The sequence below is a fragment of the Trachypithecus francoisi genome, unplaced genomic scaffold (genome assembly GCF_009764315.1).
Source record: "Trachypithecus francoisi isolate TF-2019V2 unplaced genomic scaffold, Tfra_2.0 Lachesis_group5, whole genome shotgun sequence".
NCBI classification, from domain to species: Eukaryota; Metazoa; Chordata; class Mammalia; order Primates; family Cercopithecidae; genus Trachypithecus; species Trachypithecus francoisi.
Window position 1 is genome coordinate 131008757 of NW_022681470.1, and position 24389 is coordinate 131033145.

The window sequence follows — 24389 nt, forward strand, 5'->3', positions numbered from 1 at the left end:
ATCGGCGGGGAGGGGGGGTTCTCTCAGAAATGTCCCTTAGGTGGGAATAAATGCTTTCGCTGCAAACCTTTGAAATAAGTTTAGGTAAGAGAAGACTGAGCCTTGAGAGCGGTGGGCCACGCAGGCCTCCCAGACACAATCTTGACTTCGATAGCTCAGAACCAGCGTGTCTGAACTACAATTTCCGGCATGCAACGCGAGCGGCCTCCTCGTCCCTGGTAATTTGCCGGCTCAAAACACGCTGATTGGTTGCACGGGATGCTCGTCAGATCAGGGTCGGGCTCTAATTGGTCGAGTTCCCGTGGAGGGTCCGGAGCCCCAGGCCGTTGGGTCCGTGCACCGCGCTCCCGCAAGCGTCATGGTGAGCGAGCGTCTTGCGAAGTGGGGGGCTCTGCCGGGGTCCAGCCGAGGGGGTCCAGGGAGACACTGAGGGAATGGGGTCTCTTTTTGGGGATTGGAGGCCTTGAGGGATTCGGGGGCACGCTGAAGGCTGTGTGTCCCTCTCTGGGGGCCCTGCTCTCGCTGCAGGACCTCTGAAAGAGTCGACGGGGGTCGTACCTAGGGAGACTAGAAGCCCTTAAGCGTTCTGGGGATTCCGCTCTCTGGAGACCTTTTAGGGGTTTGGGGTCCTGCTATGGAGTCGTGGTCCCACAGAGGGGACTGCGGACCCCAGCACATTTGGAACTTGGTTAAGGCGGTGTGGGGGCCTGTTGGGGTCCACTCTGGGGACAGGGGTCCTGCAGGAGCGTGGGGGCCGCGCCGACGTGATCCATCAGGGGTCCCTTCTATATTGGGGTGTGTGGAACGGGCAGGGGAAGCCGTGGGAAGTGGACTCAGGAGGTCTTGGTGGCCTCAGGGCGGGCAAAGTTCTCAGAGTGGGAGACAGGAGAGTTGGAACCTTCAGGTCTCACTCAGCTCTGGGTCCAACCCACTGAGTGTGTTATTAAAACTTAGCCCCGCCCCGGGGGATCAGGCTGGTGCAGGGAGATGAGGGACTCCCATAACCCTGACGCGACTGGCCTGGGCAGAGAGGGACGTGGAACTGGAGAGTCCCTGCCTGGGACCATCCCCGATGAGGGGTGCTGGAGATGGCCCTGAAGGAAGGGCCCTGATGGCCGGGATTATTGAAAGTGCGACGTTGTCCCAGGCGGAGGTGCAGGACGCCCGTAGGAGATGAGGGCGCGGGCTCCCGGGAATGAGATGGTGGGAAGTTGCATTGATTTTATCAGGGTTCTTGGGTTCGAGGATCGTAAATCCAGTAAAGGGAAAAGAAGGAGCTGATGGAAGACTCTAGAAAATCCTTGGAGATGTCTGCAGAGCCTTGACCTTGAGATAGGAGGCTGGCTGGAGGGCAGGGCTATCAGAACATCCCAGGACAGACCTCTAGAAGCCTTAGGTAGAGAGATACACCCCTCCACCACCTTTTCCCTTAGGGGGTTTTGGGAGGTGGTGGGGTCATTGATGAAGAGCCCAAAGGCCCAGGAAGACCTCTGAGACTCCAGTGGTTGGGTGCAGTGAGGGCTGAGGAGAGAGCTGAGCCATGGGGAAGTGGAGGGGTGGTCTGTAGCTATGCCTGCAGGGTGCAGAACCGAGTTGGGGACTGACTGTGAGAATGGTAAAGGCCTAAATCACCTGGAAGGGTATGGGATGATGGGTGAGTGTTGGGGTCTCTCAGGAGAGCCTGGAGGAGGCTACTGGGCTCAGCAGAGAGGTCTGGGCTGGAGCTTTTACTGTGCTGAGTTTGTGATGGGTTGGTGGATTGGGTGGTTAAAACCCTGGCAGGTCACAGGAGAGAGGTCGGAGAGAGAGAAAAACAGACTGGTGGGTGGGAGGGCAGGGTCCTAGGGAAAGGGTGGGGCTTCAACAGCCCTGGCTCACTGGCTTGCAGGGGCCCATGGGCTGGCACTCATGGTCCTTAAGTGCCAGCCAGCCAACCAGCCAGTGTGCACTAGGGTCCCGGGGAGGGTGAGTAATGAGGATTTAGAGATGAGAAAGATGGCGCCACCAACCTCATTACTGAAAAAAGATTTCTGGTCTCAGTTTATAAGTCACAGGCACAGAGAAAATGTCCTATTAGTCTGTTATTTTATTTATTTATTATTATTATTTTGTTTTGAGACAGAGTCCCACTCTGTTGCCCAGGATGGAGTGCAGTGGCACAATCTCGGCTCACTGCAACCTCTGCCTCCTGGGTTCAAGCAATTCTGCTGCCTTAGCCTCCCGAGTAGCTGGGATTACAGGCATGTGCCACCATGCCTGGCTAATTTTTGTATTTTTAGTAGAGACAAGGTTTCACCATGTTGACCAGGCTGGTCTCAAACTCCTGACCTCAAGTGATCAGCCCGCCTCAGCCTCCCAAAGTGCTGGGATTACAGGCGTGAGCCACCGCGCCTGGCCTCAGCAGTCATTTCGAATTACCGTGCTAGGCCCGGTATCCATCACATTAGGGTTTTTCTGACTAAATTTAGCTTATTTATGCCTGATTAAAGGATTATTTTAATAATTAATTTTAGTATTAAACTTTATTTCATTTTGATTATAATACCAGAATACTAGTAGACAGCTCTCCTGAGCACATAATTTTACATAATTACGTAATTACTGGCAGCAAATGGGTATTTACTGCATTCAAGCAGCTTTACCACAGACTGATTCTTCTAAAATGTTTAAAAATAAGTATATGAAAATGTGTTCTGAATTAAGAACTGGGTGAGAAAATTCCTAATTTAAAAAAAAAAGAAGTCATAGCTGAGTGTGTTAGTGCATGACTGTGGTCCTAGCTACTCGGTTGGTTGAGGTGGGAGGATCACTTGATCCCAGGAGTTTGAGACCAGCCTGGGCAACATAGCAAGACCCCATCTCTAAAAATAAAAATAGGCCTGACACAGTGGCTCATGCCTGTAATCCCAACAGTTTGGGAAGCCAAGGCGGGAGGATTGCTTGAGCCTAGGCGTTCAAGACCAGCCTGGGCAACATGGAGAAACTCTATCTCTACAAAATAGTCAAAAATCAGCTGGGTGTGTTGGCGGGTGCCTGTAATCCCATCTATTAGGGAGGCTGATGTGGGAGAATCACTTGAACCTGGGAGGTTGAGGCTGCAGTGAGCACCCCAGCATGTCACTGCACTCCAGCCTGGGTGGCAGAGCAAGATCCTGTTCTCCCCACCACTCCCCTGCCAAAAACACACACACACACACACACACACAAATAAAAATAAATAAGCTCACCACACTCAGACATGTAGGTCTTCACATCAAAACAGGAGGTGGCCAGGAGCATAGATGCCCTTTCAAGGAGGTTAATTACAAAGGGAAGGAGAGGGAGGAGGGTGATGGAACCATCAGGGATCATTTAAGGTGGGAGACACTTAGGGGAAGGAGCTACCAGGGTGAAGGAGAAAGCTAGAAGCTCAACCAAGATGCAGTGGCTCCCAAGGTGGGAGTGCGGAGTGCAGAAAGGCGGTGGGAGCTGCTTGCACGGAGTGTGGCGACCTCGTGGTTAGGGGTTGGAAGGTGGTGGTGAGGAATACAGGAGGCTACATAGGAAGCACCCATTTCTAGATGAGAAAAGTGAGACTCCGGGAAATTAATATTATACCTGAATCCATAGCGGAGGCGGGAGGCGAACCCCATGGTCTCCACTGCCCTACACTCCAGCTAGGTGGTGAGGGGGGATGCTGCTGATCTCTGACGTGGGAGGGCAGGGCCAGTCCATGTGAGTCCAGGCTCACCCCAGGACTCTCCCCTAAGAAGCTGCTAGAGCCTAAGAGGCTCGCCCTTCCCCCATCGGGCCTGACTTCTCTATAAATAGCCTGGGTTCCTAGGGAGGGAGGGAGCTTGTGACCCTCTGGCAGGTGCTGCCAGTCATGTCCCCTCCCCCCAGGCGGTCCTCGGAGTGCAGCTGGTGGTGACTCTGCTCACTGCCACCCTCATGCACAGGCTGGCGCCGCACTGCTCCTTCGCGCGCTGGCTGCTCTGCAACGGCAGGTGAGCTGTGTCCCGGCGGTGGGAGGGGCCCCGCGGAACCACGCCCCCTTCTGGCTCCCTACGCTCCCCCTCACAAATGGCACGGCCTCGATCTTGGTTAGTGGGTGATGGGGGGAAAGACGTTGTTGAGGTGTAATTGAAGTACAACAAACTGCATATATTTGTTTTTTCTTTTTCTTTTTAGAGACAGGGTCTCATTGTTACCCAGCCTGGAGTGCAGTGGCCTGATCATAGCTCACTGCAACCTCAACCTTCTGGGCTCAGGTGGCCCTCCTGCCTCAACCTCCTGAGTAGCTGGGACTACAGGTGTGCACCACCATGCCCAGACAATTTTTTAACTTTTAACAGAGATGGGGTCTTGCTAAGTTGCCCAGGCTGGTCTCAAACTCCTGGGCTCAAGCAATCCTACCACTTTGACCTCCCAAAGTGCTGGGATTACAGGAGTGAGCCCCCATGCCTGACACAAACTGTATGTATTTGACGTATACAGTTGGACCTGTTTTGACACATGTACACATAGGTGGAACCATCGCCACACTCCCCACTTCCCCCACTCTTCCTGCCTCCCTGTAACCCAGCCTTCCTTCCACCCCTGCACCTGCTAGAGCTCGCCTGCTCTGGTTTTTGTCCCTGTGTGGGTCTCCGATGCTTTCTGAGAACCTGGTGGTAACTGAATTATCTCCTGAGAAAAATGTATGTGACAAAAACAAAGGCAAAAAAACACGTCAGAGATGATGGCTCAGGCCCATAATCCCAACACTGGGGGAAGCCAAGGTAGGAGGATCACTTGACCCAGGAGTTTGAGACCAGCCTAGACAACATGGCAAGACCCCGTCTCTACAAAAAATTTTAAAAATTAGCCAGGTATGGTGGCTCACGCCTGTGATCCCAGCTAATCAGGAGTCTGAGGAGGGAGGATCATTTGAGCCCAGAAGGTTGAGTCTGCCGTGAGCTGAGATGGCGCCACCGTACTCCAGCCTGGGTGACAGACCAAGGCCTTCTCTCAAAAACAAAAACAGAAGGCCAGGCGAGGTGGCTCACGCCTGTAATCCCAGCCCTTTGAGAGGCCGAGGTGGGTGTATCACTTGAGGTCAGGAGTTTGAGACCAGCCTGGCCAACATAGTGAAACCCCGTCCCTACTAAAAATACAAAAATTAGCTGGGCATCATGGTGCATGCTGGTAGTCCCAGCTCCTCAGGAGGTTGAGGCAGGAGAATCACTTGAACCCGGGAAGTGGAGGTTGCAGGGAGCCAAGATCATGCCACTGCACTCCAGGCTGGGCGACAGAGCAAGACTCTGTCTCAAAAAGAAAAGGAAAAAGAAGATAAAAGTTGCACACACCTGCTTCCCCAGGAGAGTTAGCCTGCAGATTCAGGGGTATCCAAGCCCCCTGAGCCCACTCAGCCTAGATCTGTTGGCCTCACGATTTCCCCAGAATTTCCCCATGCTATACCCTCACCTACCTCCCAGTGTTCCCCTGGACTAGGCTACCCTCTAACTAGAATCCCTGGATTTGAGGTTCACTGCCTCAACCTACCAGCCCCATACCTGAGCTTCCCTGACTGCCCGTCCTTGCTCTCAGTCTGTTCCGATACAAGCACCCGTCCGAGGAGGAGCTTCGAGCTCTGGCGGGGAAGCCGAGGCCCAGAGGCAGGAAAGAGCGGTGAGTGAACTGGGCCCCATCCCCAGCCTTGGGTGGGTGGCTCCTCCCCAGGGATGGCCTCACCTCTGCTCAGGGGGCTCTGGGTTAAGGGACACAGGACTGGCCCACCCACACTTCCAGACTCTGATCTGGGCACAGGTGAACTGGGAGACCCTAGTACAAGGAGATGATCACTGTCAAGTTAGCATCTGTTTCCTGGCAGTTTGCTCTAGCCAGTCCTGTGGGTAGTGGTGGGGGTCCTCACATCCCAGTGTGCAGAGGAGCCAAGGCTATGGGAAGTGATGGTCTCCAGGCCAACTGCTCTGAACTCTGAGGGTGGCTGGCCCCAGTGGGATGTGTGCTCACTGGCCCACTTGCTTGTCACCATCCTCCCAGGTGGGCCAATGGCCTTAGTGAGGAGAAGCCACTGTCTGTGCCCCGAGATGCCCCATTCCAGCTGGAGACCTGCCCCCTCACAACTGTGGATGCCCTGGGTAATAGCCCAGTCCTGTCCCTAAACTCCACTCCCTCAGCCCTGAAGGTCCCCACACCCTCATGGGGGTGGGGAGGATTTGAAGGAGGAGTGTGCTGTTGGGAGGGGAGCGGGCTGGGCCCCAGGGCTGAGCAGAGTGCCCCCCACAGTCCTGCGCTTCTTCCTGGAGTACCAGTGGTTCGTGGACTTTGCTGTGTACTCGGGTGGCGTGTACCTCTTCACAGAGGCCTACTACTACGTGCTGGGTCCAGCCAAGGAGACTAACATTGCCGTGTTCTGGTGCTTGCTCACGGTGGCCTTCTCCATGTATCCTTCCTCTCTGCTCCCTGCCAGAGGGACAGGTGGGAGCAGGACCCGAGCTTCCCTGGCTCCCCTAAATTGGGGTGGCAGTTTTCACCTGCTGTGCCACAAACTTCCCCAAGCTTGGTGGCATGAAGCAGACATTTTATGTGCTCTGGCTCTATGGGTGGACAGACTGGGCGGGGCTCAGCAGGTCGGTTCATCTCCACTCCACATGATTATGCCATTCGGTGGCAGTAGAAATGCCAGGAGGCAAGAGGGAATGCCTTGCCCAAAGTCACCCCCCCATCCCTGTTCTTTCTACCACATTCTCCTTGTGTAAGGAAATCACCAGGCCAGTCCACAATCAAGGCCAAGAAAGAGATGGCCCCTTGGCAATATTTTAAAAAATATATACTCCAGGCATGGTGGCTCACATTTGTAATCCCAGCACTTTGGGAGGCTGAGGCAGGTGAATCACCTGAGGTCTGGAGTTCGAGACCAGCCTGGCCAACATGGTGAAACCCCATCTGTACTAAAAGTACAAAAATTAGCCGGGCACAGTGGCTCATGCCTGTAATCCCAGCACTTTGGGAGGCTGAGGCAGGTGGATCACCTGAGGTCAGGAGTTCAAGACCAGCCTGACCAACATGGAGAAACCCCTTCTCTACTAAAAATACAAAAATTATCCGGGCATGGTGGTGCATGCCTGTAATCCCAGTTACTCAGGAGCCTGAGGCAGGAGAATCACTTGAACACGGGAGGTGGAGGTTGCAGTTAGCCGAGATCATGCTATTGCACTCCAGCCTGGGTGACAAGAGCAAATTCCATCCCCCTCAAAAATTTTATACACACACACACACACGTATGTATATATGTATGTATATGTGTATATGTATATATATTTGTTGTTGTTGTTGAGATGGGATCTTGCTTTGTTGCCTAGGCTGGTCCTGACTGGCTTCAAGTGATTCTCCTGCTTTGGCCTCCCAAAGAGAGCAAACATATGACTTTAGGGACCCAAGTTTGAAGAAGCACAGAAAGAATGCCACTCCTGTGACTTTTGGAGAGGGGAAACCTGTCTCAAAATCCACTGGTTCCCCAGATTCCCATGCTTTTTTTTTTTTTTTTTGAGACGGAGTCTCGCTCTGTCGCCCAGGCTGGAGTGCAGTGGCCGAATCTCAGCTCACTGCAAGCTCCGCCTCCCGGGTTCACGCCATTCTCCTGCCTCAGCCTCCTGAGTAGCTGGGACTACAGGCGCCCGCCATCTCGCCCGGCTAGTGTTTTGTATTTTTTAGTAGAGACGGGGTTTCACCGGGTTAGCCAGGATGGTCTCGATCTCCTGACCTTGTGATCCGCCCATCTCGGCCTCCCAAAGTGCTGGGATTACAGGCTTGAGCCACTGCGCCCGGCCTTTTTTTTTTTTTTTGAGATGGAGTTTTGCTCTTGTTGCCCAAGCTAGAGTGCAGTGGCATGATTTAGGCTCACTACAACCTCCATCTCCTGGGTTCAAGTGATTCTTCGGCCTCAGCCTCCCAAGTAGCTGGGATTACAGGTATGCGCCACCATGCCTGACTAATTTTTGTATTTTTAGTAGAGACTGGGTTTCACCATGTTGGTCAGGGCTGGTCTCAAACTCCTGACCTCAGGTGATCTAACTGCCTCAGCCTCCCAAAGTGCTGGGATTACAGGCATGAGCCATCGCACCTGGCCTGTTGTTGTTGTTGTTGTTGTTGTTGTTGTTATTGTTTGAGATAAGATCTCCCTCTATTGTGCAGGCTGGAGTGCAGTGGTGCAATCAGGGCCCACTGCAGCTTCAAACTCCTGGGCTCAAGCGATCCTCCCACCTCAGGCTCCCCAGTAGCTGGGACCACAGGGGCTGCCACCATGCCCAGCTAATTTTTAATTATTTTTTGTAGAGATGGGAGTCTCACTGTGTTACCCAGGCTGGTCTTGAGCTCCTGGGCTCAAGTGGTCCTCCTGCCTTGGCCTCCCAAAGTGCTGGGATTATAGGCATGAGCCACTGTGTCTGGCCCCCATGCTGCATTTTGAGGGCAGATTGAAGATGAAGCCCTTCTATATCTGATTGCTTTTCCAAGGGATGTGAAGTAGGTGAGGTGGGTGAAAGAGGCAGGATCACCCAGGGCGGGAGGCTGAACAGACATGGTGGCCTGATGAGGACATCTCCCACTCAACAGGAACCCCCAGCTTACATCCTGGTCTGGGATCCAGCACCCCAAACCCAAACTCCTCTAGGTCATCCCCAAGGCCTGTTTGTGCAGCAGTGCTTGTTTCCTGGAGTTCCCAGGTGGGGTGTGGTGAAATGGGCAGAGTGGGGCAGTGGCACCTGAGGCCTCCTTAGCTCCAGCCTCCAGCAAGATGTTCCTGACAGTGACACGGCTGTACTTCAGCGCTGAGGAGGGGGGTGAGCGCTCTGTCTGCCTCACCTTTGCCTTCCTCTTCCTGCTGCTGGCCATGCTGGTACAGGTGGTGCGGGAGGAGACCCTCGAGCTGGGCCTGGAGCCTGGTAAGTGCAGCCCCCAACATGGGGCCGCCACAGCTGTCACTCCCTCATGTAATCTGACCAGGCTGGTTTCACTGGCTCGGTGTCCAGCATGAATAGGTAAAGGAGTGGGCTCCTGGGGTGAAGACAGCCCCCATTAGTGACCATCTCAGCTCCTGAACCTGGTTGGGCTTTGGGGAAGAGAGGACATTCCCTTTCTCACTGCCTCTGATGGATACTCATGGCTATAGCTCTTCTTTCTTTTTCTTTTTTTTTTTTTGAGGTGGAGTCTCATTTTTGTCACCCAGGCAGGAGTTCAGTGGCATGATCTCAGCTCACTGCAACCTCTGCCTCCTGCATTCAAGTGATTCTCCTGCCTCAGCCTCCCAAGCTGGGATTATGGGTGCACGCCACCAAGCCTGGCTAATTTTTGTATTTTTAGTAAAGATGGGGTTTCACCATGTTGGCCAGGCTGGTCTCAAACTCCTGACCTCAGGTGACCCACCCACCTCAGCCTCCCCAAGTGCTGGGATTACAGGTATGAGCCACTGTGTGTGGCCTCTTTTTTTCATTTTTTAAAAAAATTATTGGCCGGGCGCGGTGGCTCAAGCCTGTAATCCCAGCACTTTGGGAGGCCGAGACGGGCGGATCACAAGGTCAGGAGATCGAGACCATCCTGGCTAACACGGTGAAACCCCGTCTCTACTAAAAATACAAAAACTAGCCGGGCGAGGTGGCGGGCGCCTGTAGTCCCAGCTACTCGGGAGGCTGAGGCAGGAGAATGGCATAAACCCGGGAGGCGGAGCTTGCAGTGACCTGAGATCTGGCCACTGCACTCCAGTCCGGGCGACAGAGCGAGACTCCGCCTCAAAAAAAAAAAAAAAATTATTTATTTATTTTTATTGAGACAGAGTCTCACTATGTTGCCCAGGCTGGTCTCACACTCCTGAGCTCAAGCGATCTGCCCACCTCGGCCTCCCAAAGTGCTGGTATTACAGGTGTGAGCCACCATGCCTGGCCTCTTAAATGATCCTTTTAACATATAATTTGTACCTCATCACTTCTCTGCCTGGCACCACACTCCCTGGGTCTTAGGAGAAAGACCATAGTCCTCACCATGGCCCACATGACCCTGCTGACTGCTTGAGTTTTACCTTCTCCAATTCTCCCTGCCTTTCAGTTTTTAAAATTATATATGTTTGATATATACAAGGAAGATGTGTATGTCAATTATAAAGCAAAATAATAATATAAGTACCTGCAAACCTACCCCTCAAATAATAAGTAGGTGGGGTAGTGACTGCACCAATCTCCCGGGGGGCAGTAAGGTTTAAATGAATCAGGATCCATGGATAGGGCTTGATTTTTGCCAACCTAGTCCTCGTCACATGGAATGATGCCCTCTGTGGCCTTAACATGAATTTCTCTGATTACCAGGGAAGTTGAGCACCTTTTCCTGTTTATTCATGATTCATGTCTCTTCTATGAAATTTCTGTGAAATGCCTGTTCACGCTGTTGCCCATTTTTGTATCTTTTTTCTCTTTGAATTTTTTTTCATTGTGGTAAAATAGACAAAACATAAAATTCACCATCTTAAACATTTTTAAATGTGCAGCTCAGTGGCATTAAGTATATTTAGATGGCTGAGCGTGGTGGCTCACGTCTATAATCCCAGCACTTTGGGAGGCTGAGGCAGGCAGATCACCTGAGGTCAGGAGTTCGAGACCAGCCTGCTCAATATGGAGAAACCCTGTCTCTACTAAAAATACAAAATTAGCCAGATGTGGTGACACACGCCTGTAATCCCAGCTATTTGGGAGGCTGAGGCAGGAGAATTGCTTGAACCTGGGAAGCGGAGGTTGTGGTGAGCCAAGATCGAGCCATGGCACTCCAGCCTGGGCAACAAAAGTAAAACTCCATCTCAAAAAAAAAAAAAAGGTAGGCCGGCCGGGCGCGGTGGCTCAAGCCTGTAATCCCAGCACTTTGGGAGGCCGAGTCGGGTGGATCACGAGGTCAGGAGATCGAGACCATCCTGGCTAACACGGTGAAACCCCGTCTCTACTAAAAATACAAAAAACTAGCCGGGCGAGGTGGTGGGCGCCTGTAGTCCCAGCTGCTCGGGAGGCTGAGGCAGGAGAATGGCGTGAACCCGGGAAGCGGAGCTTGCAGTGAGCCGAGATCCGGCCACAGCACTCCAGCCTGGGCGACAGAGCGAGACTCCGTCTCAAAAAAAAAAAAAAAAAAAAAAAAAAAAAAAAAAAAAAGGTAGGCCAGGTGTGGTGGCTCGCGTGTGTAATCCCAGCACTTTGGGTGGCTGAGGCAGGCGGATCACAAGGTCAGGAGATCGAGACCATCCTGGCTAACATGATGAAACCCCGTCTTTACTAAAAATACAAAAAATTAGCTGGGCATAGTGGTGGGCACCTGTAGTCCCAGCTACTTGGGAGGCTGAGGCAGGAGAATGGTGTGAACCCAGGAGACAGAGCTTGCAGTGAGACGAGATCACGCCACTGCACTCCAGCCTGGGAGACAGAGTGAGACTCCGTCTCAAAAAAAAAAAAACAAAAGTCTATTTAGATTGTTGTGGAACCATCACCACCATCCATCTCCACAACTCTTTTCTCTTGCAAAACTGAAACTCCATCCCATTAAACACTAACTCCCTGTTCCTCCTTCTGCAGCCCCTGATACCCACCATTTTATGTCTTGTCTCTGTGAATGTGACCACTCTGGGTTCCTCATATAAGTGGCATCATACAGTATTTGTCCTTTTGTGATGGGCTCATTTCAGTTAGCACAACGTCCTCAAGTCATATCCATGTTGTAGCAAGTGTTAGAATTTTTTTTTTCTTTTTTTGAGACAGGATCTCACTCTGTCATCTAGGCTGGAGTGCAGTGGTGCAATCACAACTCACTGCAGCCTTGACCTCTAGGGCTCAAGTGATCCTCCCACCTCAGCCTTCCAAGTAGCTGGGACCACAGTCACGTGCCACCATGCCTGGCTAATTTTTCCTTTTTTTTTTTTCTCTGTAGAGATGGGGTCTTGCTATGCTTCCCAGGCTGGTCTCAAACTCCTGGCCTTGAGCAATCCTCTCACCTCAGCCTCTCAAAGTGCTGGGATAACAGGCGTGAGCCACTGTGCCCAGCCAGAATTCCATTTTTAAGACTGAACAGCATTTCATTGTCTGGATGGAACACATTTTGTTTATTTGTCCACGGATGAACGTTTGCTTGGGTGGGTTGTTTCCAACTTTTGGCTTTTTGATTAATACTGCTGTGAACCTGAGTGTACAAGTATCTCTTTGAGACTCCATTTTCAGTTTTGGAGGGTATATATCCAGAAGTGGAACTACTGGATTATATGATAATTCTACTTTTAATTTTTTGAGGAACTGCCATACCATTTTATACAGCAGCTGAACCATTTTATTTTATTTTTGAGACAGAGTCTCATTCTGTTGCCCAGGCTGGAGTGCAGTGGTGGCATGATCTCCACTCACTGCAACCTCTGCCTCCTGGATTCAAGTGATTCTCATGCCTCAGGCTCCCGAGTAGCTGGGACTATAGGCGCCTACCACCACACCCAGCTAATTTTTTTTTTTTTTTTTTGAGACAGAGTCTTGCTCTGTCACCCAGGCTGGAGTACAGTGGCATGATCTTGGCTCACTGCAACCTCCACCTTCCAGCCTCAAGTGATTCTCTTGCCTCAGCCTCCCAACTAGCTGGGATTACGGGAATGCACCACCACGCCTGGCTAATTTTTGCATTTTTAGTAGAGATGGGGTTTCGCCATGTTGGCCAGGCTGGTCTTGAACTTTTGACCTCAGGCGATCTGCCCATCTTGGCCTCCCAAAGTGCTGGGATTACAGGTGTGAGTCACCGCGCCCAGCCACACCCAGATAATTTTTGTATTTTTAATAGAGATGGATTTTGCCATGTTGCCCAGGCTGGTCTCAAACTCTTGAACTCAAGCAGTCTGCCAGCCTCGGCCTTCCAAAGTGCTGGGATTACAGGCGTGCACCACTGTGCCTGGCTCATTTTATATATTATATTCCCAGCAGCAGTGCACAAGTACACAATTTCTCCACTTCATTGCCAATACTTGTTTTCTTTTTCTTTTCACTTGACTACTATTTGCATTATTTTCCGTCTGCATACATGCATCACACTTTCTTTGCTGAGCCATTGAATGTAGTTGTAAGCATCACCTCTAGTATCTTGATGAATGGAATTTGATTATTTTAGTTGATATTTGTCCTAAAAAATATCCTTCCCTAAAATCAGAAAGTCATTCTATGTTTTATTCTAAAATATTTCAGCCAGGCGTGGTGGCTTATGCCTGTAATCCCAACATTTTGGGAGGCCGAAGCGGGTGGATTGCCTGAGGTCTGGAGTTCAAGACTAGCCTGGTTAACATGGTGAAACCCCATCTCTAGTAAAAATACAAAAAGTAGCTGGGCGAGGTGGCGTGCACCTGTAATCTCAACTACTCTGGAGGCTGAGGCAGGAGAATCGCTTGAACCCAGGAGGCGGAGGTTGCAGTAAGCCAAAATCACGTCATTGCACTCTATCCTGGGCGACAAGAGCAAGACTCCATCTTAAAAATAAATAAAAAAAATAAAAAAATAAAATATTTCAACTTTTACATTTCATATAGGCTCTTAAACTCCTCACTGTCGCTGATGGACAGTGACATTAATTTTTGTGTTATGATGTAGGGGTCAAATTTGAGTGTCTCCATGGACTAACCTTGCTAAAGAATTATATTTTTAGGCCGGGTGTGGTGGCTCACACCTGTAATCCTAGCACTTTGGGAGGCCGAGGCGGGTGGATCACGAGGTCAGGAGATCGAGACCATCCTAGCTAACACGGTGAAACCCCGTCTCTACTAAAAATGCAAAAAATTAGCCAAGTGTGGTGGTGGCCGCCTGTAGTCCCAGCTACTTGGGAGGCTGAGGCAGGAGAATGGCGTGAACCCGGGAGGTGAAGCTTGCAGTGAGCCGAGATCGCGCCACCGCACTCCAACCTGGGCGACTGAGCAAGACTCCGTTTCAAAAAAAAAAAGAATTATATTTTTATTGAATTCCAGATTCTTTTTGGTTTTCTTTTGTCTTGTCTGATCCTTCCCCTTTGGTGTGGCTAGGACCTCTGGATTTTAGAACAGTACTGATGTACCTCCTTTGCTTGTTTCCAATTTCTCAGTTAGCTACTTAGCTCATAAATTTTCAGTCTTTTCTAAGTTTATAGCATACATAGCATTTAATGTTCTACATATTTTATCAGGTCTCTCACTTTTGTTCACCTAGGTTTTTTTTTTGTTTTTTGGGGGTTTTCTTTGAGATGGAGTTTTGCTCTTGTCACCCAGGCTGGAGTGCAATTGTGCAATCTCAGCTCACTGCAACCTCTGCCTCTTAGGTTCAAGTGATTCTCCTGCCTTAGCCTCCTGAGTAGCTCGGATTACAGGTGCATGCCACCACGCCTGGCTAATTTTTGTATTTTTAGTAGAGAAGAGGTTTCACCATGTTGGCCAGGCTGGTCTCAAACTCCTGACCTCAGGTGATCCACCTGCCTTGGCCTCCCAAAGTGCTGGGATTACAGGTGTGAGCCATCATGCCCGGCAGTTCACCCAAGTTTTGATGGATATTTTTTATTGTTCTGTTTGGGATTTTTTAACATTTCCCTTCTGATTTCTGTAGAGATGGGGTCTTGCTATGCTTTGACCTATTTAAATTTTTCAAACATAGACCTTTAAAAAATACATATTTATTTCTAGCTCAATTGCACAGATGGTCTATTTGAAATAATTTCTTTAAAATTTGGTAAGGTTTGTCCTATGGCCTGGAACGTGATCAGATTTTGTGACTGTTCCATGTTTTCTTGACATATTCTGTTGTTGTGTTGCCTTTTTTCACGTGTTCTAATCGAAGGACATATTCTCTGGCTCTATGAGTTTAATAAATTCAAATCTCCATCTTGCCTAACCTTTTGTCTGTGACATATCAGTCAGCAGAAGTCAGTCTCCCTCTGGGACAACAGAGCTCTCAATTTCCTTATCAATTCTGTCAGTGTTTTCTTTATATATTTTGCAGCCTATTCACAAGGTGCTCACAGATTTAGAACTGCTACATTTTCCTGGTGAATCAGCCATTTTATCATGATGTATGGACCCCTTCTATCTTCTAATACTACTTCTTTTTTACTTCTCTCTCTTTTTTCTTTTTCGAGATGGAGTTTTGCTCTTGTTGCCCAGGCTGGAGTGCAATGGCGCAATCTCAGTTCACTGCAACCTCTGCCTCCTGGGTTCAAGTGGTTCTCCTGCCTCAGCCTCCCAAGTAGCTGGTATTACCTGCCACTATGCCCAGCTAATTTTTGTATTTTTAGTAGAGCCAGGGTTTCACCATGTTGGCCAAGCTGGTCTCGAACTCCTGACCTTGTGATCCGCCTGCCTCAGCCTCCCAAAGTGCTAGGATTACAGGTGTGAGCCACCACGCCCGGCCTATTCTAATACTACTTCTTAGTCCAGTTTGGCTGGTAGTAGTGTAGCCTTTCTAGCTTGCTTTCTTTTGATTAGTCTTTGCTGTATCTTTTTAACATCCCTTTATTTTCAGTCTTCCAGTGACTTTATGTCAAGGTATGTCATCCTTTAAAAAACATGTAGCTGGATATTTTCAATGTAGTCTAACAGTCTTTGTCATTTAACTTTAAAGTTTAGTCTACTTACATTTATTGTGATTACTGACATTTGACTTTGTTTCTACCATCTTACATTTTTGCTTTCTATTTGTTCCTTTTCTGTTGTCACAGTTGACATTAGCTGTCAGCCTAATTGTTGTTCCTTTATAGGTGATCTGTCTTAATTCCCTGGCTGCTTTGTGATTTTTTTGTTTTTGGTGTTCTGCAGTTTCACTCCATTGTGTCTAGGTATGGATTTCTTTTTATTTACATGGTTTGATATACTTTGTGTGTGTCTTTCATTCTGCAAACTTCTCAACCATTCTCTTCCAGTAATTCCTTTTATTCTTCATTCCTTCTCTTCCCTACCTCTGGGGCTCTGATTTGATTTGCACTGGACTTTCTGTTCTGTCTTCCTTATTCTCTTAGCCTCTCTTCATATTTCTCACCTACTTTTCTGAGTTGGAATCTGAGTGATTTCTTCAGATCTGTCTTCCAGTTCATCATTTCCTCCTTTGGCTGTTCCTAATGTGCTGTTTAACAATCTATTATTTCAATACTAACATTTTCCCTTTAGAAGAGTTTAATTTGGTTCCTTTGCAATTCTACCCAGTCATCTGAAGGTAGTCTCATGTCACCTGTTCTGTGATTACAGCTTTCATTTCCTTAGTCATTTGACATATAATTGACAGCACCAATTTCTGAAGTCTTTGAGGCCTAAACTTGACTGTTGTTTTTGTGTTAACTCTCCTTTATGGTGATTTGTTTCCTTATGCATTTGTTGATTTTGTCTGTGAGCTCATATGAATTTTTTCCTTTTTTTTTTTTTTGACAAGGTCTCACTCTGTGCTGGAGTGCAATGGCATGATCTCAGCTCACTGCAACCTCCACATCCTGGGCCCAACCCATCCTCCCACCTCAGCCTTCAGAGTAGTTAGGACTACAGGCGTGCACCACCACTCCTGGTTTTGTATTTTTTGTAGAGATGGGGGTTTTGACATGTTGCCCAGGCTGGTCTTGAACTTGTGAGCTCAAATGATCCACACGCCTCAGCCTCCCAAAGTGCTGAGAGTTACAGGTGCGAGCCACTGCACCCAGCCCTGGTCTTAATTTTTGGAAAATCTTGGGTCTTGAATTGAGGATTCCTTCCTCCAGGAGGACTTTGGTTTTCTCCTGCAGAAGTCCTTCATCCCCCTCCAGATTCCTTCTATAACCTAGGGAGCTCAGGCTCAACAGATACCCCTGAATGTTCCCAGCCCAATCAGGAGTATCTGCCTGGTACATTGTTTCTTTTTCTTTGAGACTGAGTTTCACTCTTATCCCCCAGGCTAGAGTGCAATGGTGCGGTCTAGGCTCACTGCAACCTCCGCCCCCCAGGTTCAAGCGATACTCCTGCCTCAAGTAGCTGGGATTACAGGCACCTGCCACCACACCCAGCTAATTTTTGTATTTTAAGTAGAGACAGGGTTTCACTATGTTGGCCAGGCTTGTCTCAAACTCCTGATCTCAGGTGATCCGCCTGCCTCGGCCTCTCAAAGTGCTGGGATTACAGGCGTGAGCCAACACACTGACCTTGTTTCTTGTGAAGAGTGCTGTGTAACTAGAGCACAAAGTTGTCCTTGTGCCTGGCACAGGGCCTGGTGCATTGCTACTTGGGGAGCAAATGGATGCCTGAGGGATGGGGGATTAGGGAACAGAGTGGCCTCAGAGACCCTAGGAATTCACTCTATTCGGTCCTCTTCTTATCATCCCCAGGCCTGGCCAGCATGACCCGGAACTTGGAGCCACTCCTGAAGAAGCAGGACTGGGACTGGGTGTGAGTCCTGGGAATGGGGGAGGGGAGCAAGGGCAGGATGGGACCCTCCCAGGGTCCCCCAGGCAGGCTTGTGACCTAGTGTTCTCCTAGGCTCCCTGTGGCCAAGCTGGCTATCCGCGTGGGGCTGGCGGTGGTGGGCTCTGTGCTGGGTGCCTTCCTCACCTTCCCAGGCCTACGGCTGGCCCAGACCCACCGGGACGCGCTGACCATGTCGGAGGACCGGCCCATGCTGCAGTTACGTGGGTCGCTTGGTGGGTGGGGGGATTAGGGGCCCTAAGGGAGAGGCTGGGGAAGAGGGGGTGCCCAGGCCTCACTCTCTCCTGCTGTCACCCCTTAGGTTCCTCCTGCACACCAGCTTCCTGTCTCCCCTGTTCATCCTGTGGCTCTGGACAAAGCCCATTGCACGGGACTTCCTGCACCAGCCGCCGTTTGGGGAAAGGCCCTTCTCCCTGTGCGTATCGGGTGGGGCTCCCCTGGGTGCTCCAACCTCTGAGACTCAGGGAGGAGCCTGGGGAAGATCCTGGGGGGTGAGGGGCGGCCTTCCTAGCCCTTGACCCCGCCCCGCTCCGCACAGGCTGTCCGACTCTGCCTTCGACTCCGGGCGCCTTTGGCTGCTGGTAGTGCTGTGCCTGCTGCGGCTTGCGGTGACCCGGCCCCACCTGCAGGCCTACCTGTGCCTGGCCAAGGCCCGCGTGGAGCAGCTGCGAAGGGAGGCTGGCCGCATCGAAGCCCGTGAAATCCAGCGGAGGGTATGGACGCCCCGATGACCTAGGCCAGAGGGAACCTGGGGCTGAGGGCAGGATTCCTAGTCCTTTGGGCGTGGAGTCCTCCCAAACCCAGAAGGCTTCCTGCTGCAGCCACCCGTTACCTGCCCACAGGTGGTCCGGGTCTACTGCTACGTGACGGTGGTGAGCTTGCAGTACCTGACGCCGCTCATCCTCACCCTCAACTGCACACTCTTGCTCAAGACGCTGGGTGAGATGCTGCCGTGTGGAGGTGGAGGAGAGGCGGGGCTGGAAGATAAAAGAGTGGAGTTGGAGTCTTGGGGAGGCGGGGGGGGGGGGGGGGGGGGGGGAGGGGCGGGGAGGAGGCGGGGGGAGGGGCGGGGAGGAGGCGGGGCCTGGGCGGGGGGGGGGACTGTGGTGAGGCAGGTTCTGAGCAGGAGGTGGAGTTTGGGATGGGCTTTGCCTTAGGAGGTGGAGCCTGAGGAGGGTTGGGTCTTGGCAGGAGGTGGGGCCTGGGAAGGGGGCGGGGACTGTGGTGGGGCTGGTTATGAGCAGGAGGTGGAGTTTGGGATGGGGTATGCGTTAGGAGGTGGAGCCTGAGGAGGGTTGGGTCTTGGCAGGAGGTGGGGCCCGGGAAGGGGGCAAGGGGGCGGGGACTGGTGGTGGGGCAGGTTATGAGCAGGAGGTGGAGTTTGGGATGGGGTGTGCCTTAGGAGGTGGAGCCTGGGGAGGGGTTGGGTCTTGGCAGGAGCCTGGGTAGAGGGAAGGGCATGTAGTGAGGCAGGATCTGAGCAGGAGGTGGGGCCAGGGATAAGGCTTGCCTTGGACAGGTGGCAGCGCCTGAGGGGGTGGAGACCCGGCAGGAGGTGGAGTCTGAGACAGGGGTGGGAGTGTCTGGAGGAATGGGCCCGGCCCCTCATGCCCGCCCTGCCCCTCGCCCCCTCCCCCATTTCTCCACTCATACCTCGCTTCATCCTCTTCTCCTAGGAGGCTATTCCTGGGGCCTGGGCGCAGCCCCTCTACTATCCCCCAACCCATCCTCAGCCAGTTCCGCCTCCATCGGCTTTGGGGAGGATGAGGTCCAGCAGACTGCAGCGCGGATCGCCGGGGCCCTGGGTGGCCTGCTGACGCCCCTCTTCCTCCGCGGCATCCTGGCCTACCTCATCTGGTGGACGGCTGCCTGCCAGCTGCTCTCCAGCCTCTTCGGCCTCTACTTCCACCAGCACTTGGCAGGCTCCTAGCTGCCTGCAGACCCTCCTGTGGCGCTGAGGTCTTGTCCTGGGTCAGCAGGACACTAGCCTGCCCCCTCTGTGTGTGCCCTCGTGTCCCCAGCTGCAAGGTGGGGCCGGACTCCCTGCTGTTCCCTTCACCGCAGTGCCTGAGCCGCGGCCCCCCTTGGACGCCAAGTTTCTGCCTCAGAACTGTCTCTCCTGGGCCCAGCAGCATGAGGGTCCCGAGGCCATTGTCTCCGAAGCGTGTGTGCCAGGTTTGAGTGGTGGGAGTGATACTGGCTGCTCTTCTGAACAAATAAAGGAGCACGCCGATTTTTACAAACAGGGCCTGAGTGGTTTGGAACTTGGGCGTGTGCAGGGTGGTGGCACCTGCCCAGGTGCAGGGTGGGGGCTGTGCAGGAGGGAGAAAGGATCAGGACTGAGAGGGGAGCAAAGGTCTGGGAGGAGAAGGGAAAGCGAGGAGGAGGCCAGGCATGGCAGCTCACGCCTGCAATCCCAAATCCCAGCACTTTGGGAGGCCAAGGCGGGCAGATCACTTGAGGCCAGCAGTTCGAGAACAGCCTGGTCAACGCATGGTGAAACCCCGTCCCTACTAAAAATACAAAAAGTAGGCATGGTGGCGCATGCCTATAGTTCCAGCTACTGAGAAGGATGATCCTGAAGAGTCGCTTGAACCTGAGAGGTGGAGGCTGCAGTGAGCCGAGATCGCGTCACACTCCAGCCTGCGTGACAGAGTAAAACTGTCTCAAAAAAAAAGAAAAGGAGGAAAAAGAGAAGAAATACAAGTGTCCCAGGAAAAGTCCAAAAGCAGGATGGAAGAGACCAGAAATCAGGGGAAGGTACAGTCCCAGCTGAGAGGGCAGGTGGCCTGGGAGGGGCGGGCAGGTGAGAGAAATGCCTTGTGAGGGAGTGCCAGGAGAAGGTTAGACGGGCAGGGAAACCTCAGGGGAAAACCTGTTTGAATAAATGGGAGGGCGGGGAGCCCATGGTGATGCAAGCATCTGCCACAGGTATGCAGGTGACTTTGTATAGAGGTCACACACAAGGAGGGGCATATTGAGGTCTTTGTGACCCAGGGAAGGGATGTGGGGCCGTCGTGGACTCTGAAGTTGTCCTGTAGCTGTGACTCCAGGGTGTGTGCACATGTGTGTTACAATGTAAGGTGCAGGCTGGGCCCCGTGGCTCACGCCTGTAACCCAGCACTTTGGGAGGCTGAGGTGGGCCAATCACTTGAGGTCAGGAGTTCAAGACCAGCCTGGCCAACATGGTGAAACCCTGTCTCTACTAAAAATACAAAAAAAAATTAGCCAGGCATGGTGGCGCGCACTTTGTAATCCCAGCTACTTGAGAGGCTGAGACAGGAGAATCGCTTGAACCTGGGAGGCGGAGGTTGCAGTGAGCCAAGATCATGCCACTGCACTCCAGTCTGGGCAACAAAGTGAGACTCCGTCTCAAAACAAAAACAAAAACAATGTAAGGTGCATATGTAACTTTTTTGTATAAGTAAGATGTATAAAGACAGTTCCCTGACTTAGAAGGGTTTAAGATTTTTCTTTTTTAAAAATTTCATCAGGCTGGGTATGCTGGCTCACACCTGTAATTCCAGCACTTTGAGAGGCTGAGGCAGGAGGATCGCTTGAGCCCAGGAAGTTTGAGACCAGCCTGGGCAATATGCCATGACCTCCTCTCTATTAAAAATTACAAAAAAAATTAGCTAGACATGGTGGTGTACACCTGTAGTCCCAGCTACGTGGGAGGCTGAGGCAGAAGGATCTCTTGAGCCCGGGAGTTTGAGGCTGCAGTGAGCCGTGATCACACCACTGCACTCCAGCCTCGATGACAGAGTGAGACCCTGTCTCAGGAAAAGCCACAGAAAGAGCTGACATGCAGTGGCTCCCAGAACAGGCATCAGGAGATGCCCTTTGAGTGATGTTTGACTTCTGAAATTTGTACTTCTGTTATGTGGATAAAAATGAAAAACATATTAAAAATAAGGATTCAGGCTGGGCGTGGTGGCTTATCCCTGTAATCCCAGCACATTGGGAGGCCGAGGTGGGAGGATGGCTTGAGGCCAGGAGTTCAAGACCAGCCTGGGCGACATAGGAAGACCCTGTCTCTCCAAAAAACAAATTAGCTGGGCATGGTGGCACACACCTGTGGTCCCAGCTACTTGGAAGGCTGAGGCTGGAGGATCCACTGGGCCCAAGAGTTTGAGGCTGCAGTGAGCTATCATCTCACCTCTGTATTCCAGCGTGGGTGACAGAGCTTGACCTTGTCTTTAAAAAAAAAAAAATGAAAATATGGCCAGGCTGGGTGTGGTGGCTCACGCCTGTAATCCCAGCACTTTGGGAGGCTGAGGCGGGCGGATCACGAGGTCAGAAGATCAACACCATCCTGGCTAACATGGTGAAACCCCGTTTCTATTAAATAATACAAAAAATTAGCCAGGTGTGGTGGCGGGCGCCTGTGGTCCCAGTTACTCGGGAGGCTGAGGCAGGAGAAAGGCATGAACCCGGGAGGCAGAGCTTGCAGTGAGTAGAGATCGTGCCCCTGCACTCCAGCCTGGGTGACAGAGTGAGACTCGGTCTTGAAAAAAGAAAAAAAGAAAATATGGCCAGACACAGTGGCACACGCCTGTAATCCCAGCACTTTGGACAGCTGAGGCAGGAGGATCACTTCAGCTCAGGAGTTTGAGACTAGCCTGGGCAACATGATGAAACCCTGTCTCTACAAAAAATCCAAAAATTAGCTTGGTGTGGTGGTGCACACCTATACTCCTGGCTACTCAGGAGGTCGGGGTAGGAGGATTTATTGAGCCCCATAGGTTGAGGCTGCAGTGAGCCGTGATTGCACCACTGCATGCCAGCCTGGGAGACAGGGCAAGACCCTGTCTCAAAAATATAAAACTGGCCGGGCGCGGTGGCTCAAGCCTGTAATCCTAGCACTTTGGGAGGCCGAGACGGGCGGATCACGAGGTCAGGAGATCGAGACCATCCTGACTAACACGGTGAAACCCCGTCTCTACTAAAAACTACAAAAAACTAGCCGGGCGAGGTGGCGGCGCCTGTAGTCCCAGCTACTCGGGAGGCTGAGGCAGGAGAATGGCGTGAACCCGGGAGGCAGAGCTTGCAGTGAGCTGAGATCCGGCCACAGCACTCCAGCCTGGGTGACAGCGCGAGACTCCGTCTCAAAAAAAAAAAAAAAAAAAAAAAAAAAAAAAATATATATATATAATATATATAATATATATATATATATTATATATATATATATATATAAAACCAAAACAAAAAATAAAAATAAAAACAAAAAGCAATGTAAGGAGAAAAATCAGATGGAACCATAATGAGAAAACAAATAGGAAAGATACGGCCGGGCGTGGTTTCTCACACCTGTAATCCCAGCACTTTGGGAGGCCGAGGTGGTGGATCATGAGGTCAAGAGTTTGAGACCAGCCTGGCCAACATGGTGAAACCCCATCTCTGTTAAAAATACAAAAATTAGCCAGGTGCGGTGGCAGGTGCCTGTAATTCCAGCTACTCAGGAGGCTGAAGCAGGAGAATTGCTTGAACCTGGGAGGCAGAGGTTGCAGTGAGCCGAGATTGTGCCATTGCACTCCAGCCTGGGCAACAGAGCAAGACTCTGTCTCAAAAAAAAGTAATAATAATAATAGGAAAGATGGAAGGGGGTGGTTGAGGTCTTTGTGTGTGGTTCAGAGGGAAGATAAATATTTTAATAATTTTGTGCGTGTATTTTTTTATTTTTATTTTTTATTTTATTTATTTATTTATTTTTTATTTTTTAGTAGAGACGGGGTTTCACCGTGTTAGCCAGGATGGTCTTGATCTCCTGACCTCGTGATCCACCCGTCTCGGCCTCCCAAAGTGCTGGGATTACAGGCTTGAGCCACCGCACCCGGCCTTTATTTTTATTTTTTGAGATGGAGTCTCGCTGTGTCACCCAGGCTGGAGTGCAGTGGCACAATCTCGGCTCACTGCAAGCTTCGCCTCCCGGGTTCACGCCATTCTCCTGCCTCAGCCTCCTGAGTAGCTGGGACTACAGATGCCCGCCACCATGCCCGGCTAATTTTTGTATTTTTAGTAGAGACGGGGTTTCACTGTGTTAGCCAGGATGTTCTCGATCTCCTGACCTTGTGATCCACCCGTCTTGGCCTCCCGAAGTGCTGGGATTATAGGCTTGAGCCACCGCGCCTGGCCTTTTGTGTGTTTTTTTGTTTTTTGTTTTTGTTTTTGAGACGGAGTCTCACTCTTCGCCCAGGCTGGAGTGCAGTGGCGCCATCTCAGCTCACTGCAAGCTCCACCTCCCGGGTTCATGCCATTCTCCTGCCTCAGCCTCCCGAGTAGCTGGGACTACACGTGCCCACCACCACACCTGGCTAATTTTTTGTATTTTTTAGTAGAGATGGGGTTTCACCGTGTTAGCCAGGATGGTCTCAATCTCCTGACCTCGTGATCCGCCCGTCTCAGCCTCCCAAAGTGCTGGGATTACATGCGTGAGCCACCATGCCGGGCCTTTTTTGTGTATATTTAATAGAGATGGGTTTCACCATGTTGGCCAGGCTAGTCTCGAACTCCTGGCTTCAAGTGATTCACCTGCCTCAGTCTCCCAAAGTACTGGGATTACAGGCCTGAGCCACTGCACCTGGCCAAACATTTTAATTTTTGTTGATGCATCCATTGTAACCACCACATCCGTGCCTCTCATAGGAGGCGGTGGTTCTGCTCCAAGGGAACACATGTTGATGTCTGGAGACATTTTTTAGTTGTCACCACAAGGGATGGAGGTGTTGCTCTTGGCGTCTGAAGAGTGGAGGCCAGAGATGCTGCTTAATACTGTGAGGTGCCCAGGATGGCCTCACCCCAGAGGCTGATCAGCACCAAATGTCAGCAGTGCTGATGTTGTGAAGCCCTATGGGTGAAGAAACGGCATGTACCATTTCCAGACAAGCTGAAACAAAATGAAAGGGGAAATAAACTCATAGAAAAAAAACAAAACAAGGCCGGGCGCGGTGGCTCAAGC

At 51.2% G+C, this 24389-nt stretch overlaps 1 protein-coding gene across 5 annotated transcripts; it reads left to right on the plus strand.

Moving 5' to 3' along the window:
- Positions 1-243: 243 nt before the first annotated feature.
- TMEM161A (transmembrane protein 161A) lies at positions 244-19671 on the plus strand. Of its 5 annotated transcripts, none has more exons than XM_033196684.1 (12): positions 244-361; positions 3854-3986; positions 5569-5649; positions 6025-6122; positions 6271-6427; positions 8776-8927; positions 17332-17392; positions 17483-17626; positions 17730-17843; positions 17967-18141; positions 18271-18367; positions 19105-19671. In XM_033196684.1, the coding sequence occupies exons 1-12, from the start codon at positions 259-261 to the stop codon at positions 19356-19358; spliced, it is 1569 nt and encodes a 522-aa protein (XP_033052575.1). In that variant the 5' UTR covers positions 244-258; the 3' UTR covers positions 19359-19671. The 5 variants fall into 5 exon arrangements, with proteins under 5 accessions (XP_033052575.1, XP_033052578.1, XP_033052576.1 ...); XM_033196685.1 differs by having other exon boundaries at positions 278-361; positions 3883-3986; XM_033196686.1 differs by having other exon boundaries at positions 278-361; positions 3883-3986; positions 6346-6427.
- Positions 19672-24389: the final 4718 nt, after the last annotated feature.

Bases quoted from the DNA above. Each gene is read 5' to 3' on its own strand.
- TMEM161A (XM_033196684.1), top strand. From the start codon at position 259: ATGCTCGTCAGATCAGGGTCGGGCTCTAATTGGTCGAGTTCCCGTGGA. The intron at 5,650-6,024 runs GTGAGTGAACTG...CCATCCTCCCAG, and splicing joins CCCAGAGGCAGGAAAGAGCG to GTGGGCCAATGGCCTTAGTG. The intron at 17,627-17,729 runs GTTACGTGGGTC...GTCACCCCTTAG, and splicing joins GAGGACCGGCCCATGCTGCA to GTTCCTCCTGCACACCAGCT.